The sequence below is a fragment of the Nothoprocta perdicaria genome, unplaced genomic scaffold (assembly GCF_003342845.1).
Source record: "Nothoprocta perdicaria isolate Ctin4 unplaced genomic scaffold, notPer1 scaffold_18, whole genome shotgun sequence".
In the NCBI taxonomy this organism is placed as follows: domain Eukaryota; kingdom Metazoa; phylum Chordata; class Aves; order Tinamiformes; family Tinamidae; genus Nothoprocta; species Nothoprocta perdicaria.
In genome coordinates this window covers 879,457-884,194 of record NW_020454982.1, presented here as the reverse complement: position 1 = coordinate 884,194, position 4,738 = coordinate 879,457, and the positions used below count along the sequence as shown (strand labels likewise).

At 48.0% G+C, this 4,738-nt stretch overlaps 1 protein-coding gene across 1 annotated transcript; it reads right to left on the bottom strand.

Moving 5' to 3' along the window:
• Positions 1–1,305: 1,305 nt before the first annotated feature.
• RRAD (RRAD, Ras related glycolysis inhibitor and calcium channel regulator) lies at positions 1,306–4,345 on the bottom strand. Its single transcript, XM_026036463.1, has 4 exons — positions 4,009–4,345; positions 3,849–3,922; positions 3,145–3,349; positions 1,306–2,353 (listed from the first exon to the last, which is right to left on the bottom strand). Exons 1-4 carry the CDS (start codon positions 4,343–4,345, stop codon positions 2,076–2,078), a joined length of 894 nt encoding a protein of 297 aa, XP_025892248.1. The 3' UTR covers positions 1,306–2,075.
• Between the last annotated feature and the right edge of the window lie 393 nt (positions 4,346–4,738).

Sequence of the window (4,738 nt, the reverse complement as noted above, 5' to 3'; positions counted from 1 at the left end):
TGAAATCATAAAACAACTAAAAGCTTTTCAAGCACACAGGAAATGATGCTGTAGTTCTGTCATTAACTTCATCATGAGCATGAATAGATTTATGCACATAAATCTAGACCTTTTTGGTGCAGATTTTTTCTGCACTAGAGCATTGATTTTGTGTTAGCAGTCAAAGCTTCAGTGTTAAATGGATGCCTTGTGCTCTGTATGCTCTGACAGTGGTTAGATGTCCTGCTGAAAATAGTGGCAGGAATCAAGACTGGGGAAAAAAAGCCAAGTTCACTTGCATTGTATCATCAGGGAAGTGGAAGTTTTAACAGTGGGACAGAATTATGCATTTCCAGGACACACAGTAAACACCTCTCCATACAAAAGCTGATGTGACCGCTATTAACAATAACACATGCTAAAGAGCTTGACCAACTGGCTCCAGCAGCAGCACATCACTAATTCCACGGACTCAAAATAAGGAGCATTACCAGCCCAAACCTGCTGCCGCTTCCCGCGGCTCGAGCTGTTCCCTGCCGAGCGCCCAAGCGCTGCACTAGCCCCGTGGAGAGGGGTTTGCTCGGGCTCCTGACAGCCGGCCTTGAGGTAAGGCAGGCAATTCCAGACAGCTGCTGGAGGGGAAAGATCCACATCTATGAAACCCTGGCAAAAGTGTTCCCAAGCACCTTGAACAAGCTCCCTCTCTTCAGCTAAATCTGGCTGTTGAGACACCCCAGAGCCTGTGTTTCATTGACATGTGGGAAGCAAGTTTTTGGAAGAATGAGGGGATGTAGCCTATGAAGGGGAATTTACAGAACAAACATAGCAAGTCTAAGTGTTTCACTGAGACGGGATTTCTAGCATTATAACTTTATGAAGAGTGAATACAGAAAATGATGGACATGCAAAATGACTATGAACATCGTAACGGCACTGAAGGCCACAGCGGAGGCTCAGCCTCCACCTCTTTCAAGCAGCCTAGCCAGCTGGTTTGGTCTAGTTGAAACCACTGAAATTTATCTGCAGCCTGCTGACAGGATGAGGGGAGTATACTGCCCTCAGAAGAGGGCAAAGAAAGAAAACTGCTTTTTGACTATAACACAAAACCTTCAATACAGGCCAGACTTTAGTAGAAAACTATAGGCTTCAATTTATCAATATATCTGTATAGAAGACTATCTAAAGGCATGATACAGAGGCCTGTCCCTGCCAGAGCTGACATGCGAACAAGGCTGAAGATAATAGCAGAAGAGGTCCAGGTTGAGCTCCTTCTCTGCTTCAATACTTCAATCCTTCCATAGTAGGATATTCAAAAAAAGTAATAAAAGCAGAGTCTATCTCTACCTACAGAGGGAATAGATGCCACGTATTCCTGATTCATTTCATTCCAGAAATTTAACTGGTGTAAGTCTGCACAGATCATTTGAAATCTATGTGGAGTTTTGTACAACAGAGGAAAAACAGCCAGTATAAAAATACTGTTCTCTATCCAAGCTATGAGAAAAGCATATTATAACAGGAAATAATGCTTTATTATAAAATCTGCCTGTAAACAAGTAACAAAGTAATTGAATAACAGTTAATGGAAGTGCAAATTAACTTCATAAAATGATATTTATTCTGTATTTATATATATAATTTGCTTTCTCCCATTCTAAGGTGGTTCTACCCCCACCCTACACAATTTTAAAAAGATTTAACATTGTTTGCTTTATACTAAAAAAAGTGTACGAGCCTGCGTACATTTTTCAAGTTTTGCTCTGCAAATGAGAAAAGTCTGTGGTGATACTTCATTTTCTGTCATCTGTGCATCTCTGGTATCCACAGGAGAAGAGGACATAATATATGTACACAGTGAAAGTGTGGCCTTGTGAAGCCACTTGTTCATTCATTTACTTGCACATACTGAAACTTAAACGATTTATCAATGAAGCAGACACTGTAACGCAACTTCCAGTCTTGCTTGTGCACCTTAAGGCATTAAAGAGTCTCAGGCAGTTATTCTTCTATCACCATGAGGATCATCCATACACTTCTCAAAACAGTCAAATGCTTCTTCAGCGGCCATGTGCGACATCTGGCTTTGCCAGAGACTTCTAAAGCACAGATAAATCATGGCAAGATTTTGATTTTGCTTTGAAAGCCATCTTCTTGTTGTTCTTTGCTACAATTCTCCCAAGGAAGCGCTTTGCCTTTTTGCCTATGCTTTCTCTTCTTTTGGTGTTGGCCATTCTCCTTGCGTTGTCTTCTTTGCTGTCTTTCCGCAGTCTAATTTGCCGAACGATACCTTCAAACAGGTCCTTGACGTTATGGTGCAGAGCAGCTGAGGTCTCAATGAATTTGCAGTCAAATACCACAGCACATGCCCGTCCCTCTGCATCGGAAGAGAAAATAGGGACATGAGTGGAAACAGGCATTTTCTCTTTATTTATATTGGCAGAGAGGGCTAAATTTGACTAAGAAACAAGGATCAACTTTGGTCAACTAAGGTCAGAAATAAGGTCAACTTTGCTATAACAAGTGGGATTTTTTCAAGACAGTCCCAAATGAAGTGCAATGCAGTCCAAAATCTCCAGTCATTAAACTAGTCACTGGAGGTCATGAAACTGTAGATTCAGAGTTTAACTGGGACTGCATTGGCAATGGAAGATGCTCAGTCTCTGATGTTCCAGGACTGGAACATGCAGATTCCATGTTTGCCTTGTGGTAAATAATGACAAGGTCACAAATGCGAGCAAAGTAGTGGCATCACCATCCATGCACTGCCATCAGCCTGAAAACAATCTCCTGATAAGCTCTGATCAGTTCCCTGTTCAGGCTACTGAGCATTTAACACAGGGGACAGCAGAACCAGGCCTTTTCAGTTCATATTGACCCAAAATTCATCCCACATAGAGCAATATGCTGGAGCTGCAGCCCTGTGGCTTTCTCTTGCACTGCAACTCAGAACATTACTCTGCACAGCACAGCCAGAAATCCTCCTCTGCCACCATCTCCATCACTTCGCTGTCATACAGAGTCCCTCAGCACGGACCTGTTGACATGATTTCTCAAGTGTGCCTCATACATTTTTCTATGTTAAAACTGAACTAGTTTTACTAGATCAGAATCCTCTGAAGCCTCTGCTGCCAATTTACATATTACTTTAAAATTAATGTTTCTTACCATCCACTGAGACTTCCCGGGATCTGACCAGGTCACTCTTGTTGCCCACAAGAATAATAGGAATATCTTCTGTTTGCCTTGCTCTTCTTAGCTGGATTCTTAGCTCGGAAGCCTTTTCGAAGCTAACTTTGTCCGTCACTGAATATACAATAATGTAAGCATCTCCCATCTTCATACAATGATTCTGAAGCCATTGACTATCATCCTAAAACAGAAGGCAAAAGAATAAACCTGTTAGATTTGCACTGCAGTAAGTGTAACTAATGATTTAATTATTGCAAGCAACAAAGATTTTTAGTTTTACTTTAGAGGTCACTAAAAATAAACTATCTTCCCCAAAGTGTTCTTAATTTCCCATTTTGAACATAGATCACAAAACAATTCTTGTGCTTCTAGAAATATTATCAGGTCTGGCACAGATGGGAGCATGACCCCCTCATCTGAGTAGTATTTCTTGGGCTGCTCAGTCGCGCTGCTGGTTCCTCAAAGCAGTGAGGGCTTCTCTGCTTCTCCCTCAGGGTTTGAGAAGCTGGAAGCCCCTGCAGGGCACTGAGGCAGCGCAGAACAAGCCTGTGTTTAGTGTTACTGGCTTGGTGCAGTAGGTAACTGGGCAGAATGGCTCCGTTATCCTAGATAGATAGATAGATCTATATATATAGTGAACCACTAGCCAGTCTAAAGGGATGTGAGAAGTCAGCAAGTACCTGCTCCCATATGTCAAACACCACTAGTGAGGCTTCCTCGCCGTCAACCACCAGGGACCGGTCGTACGTGTTGCCTAGGGGAGAGCGCAGCACATTCAGCTTGGGTGCCCATGCGGTGCCACGGGTGCCCATGCGGGGCTGCACTCCCCCCTGCACTCACCGGCCTCCTCCGCGTCCGCGCAGTCCTCGACGCCGCCGAAGATGCGCGCCAGGCTGGTCTTGCCCACGCCGTGCTCGCCCAGCAGCATCACCTTGTAGAGGTTGCTGTCCGAGTCGCTGCCCGAGGACACCACGGAGTCGGAGGAGTCGGAGGCCCAGCTGTGGCGCGGCGCCTCGCCGGGGCTGTACGAGGTGCAGCGCAGCAGCCCCGCGAGCTCGCCGTGCGGCAGCGCGGCGCGCAGGTCGCGCTCGTCCACGGGCATGCTGCGCCGGTGCAGCGGCTGCTGCGCGGGGAAGGGCGTGCTGCCCCGCCGCCGGCCCGCGCCGTTCAGCGTCATGGGCTGCCAGGGGAGAGACGGCGTCAGGACCGCGCCGTGCCCCGCAGGACCGTGCCCCGCAGGACCGAGCCCCGCATCGCGCAGCCCCGCAGGACCGAGCCCCGCATCGCGCAGCCCCGCAGGACCGAGCCCCGCGCCGCCGAGAGCGCCTCACCTGCTGTAGGGCCGGAGGGAGACGAGAGGTGCGCAGAGGGAAAGGGGATCCTCGCCAAGCAACGCCGCTGCCGCCGGAGCTGCCGCCGGAGCTGCCGCCGGAGCTGCCGCCGGAGCTGCCAGCGAGCGGTGTCGCCGTTGCGCCGCGCTCCTATTTATGTCGCGAGCGGAGCCGCCCGCCCCGTCTCGTCCCGCCCGCCGTGACGCGGCCGCGTGGGCGGCGGGAGCCCCGGCGGGGGG

Coding starts and splice junctions, on each gene's coding strand:
- RRAD (XM_026036463.1), bottom strand. CDS start 4,345: ATGACGCTGAACGGCGCGGGCCGGCGGCGGGGCAGCACGCCCTTCCCC. Junction 3,923..4,008: donor CGCGGACGCGGAGGAGGCCG/GTGAGTGCAGGG, acceptor GCTCTCCCCTAG/GCAACACGTACGACCGGTCC. Junction 3,350..3,848: donor TGTTTGACATATGGGAGCAG/GTACTTGCTGAC, acceptor CTTCTGTTTTAG/GATGATAGTCAATGGCTTCA.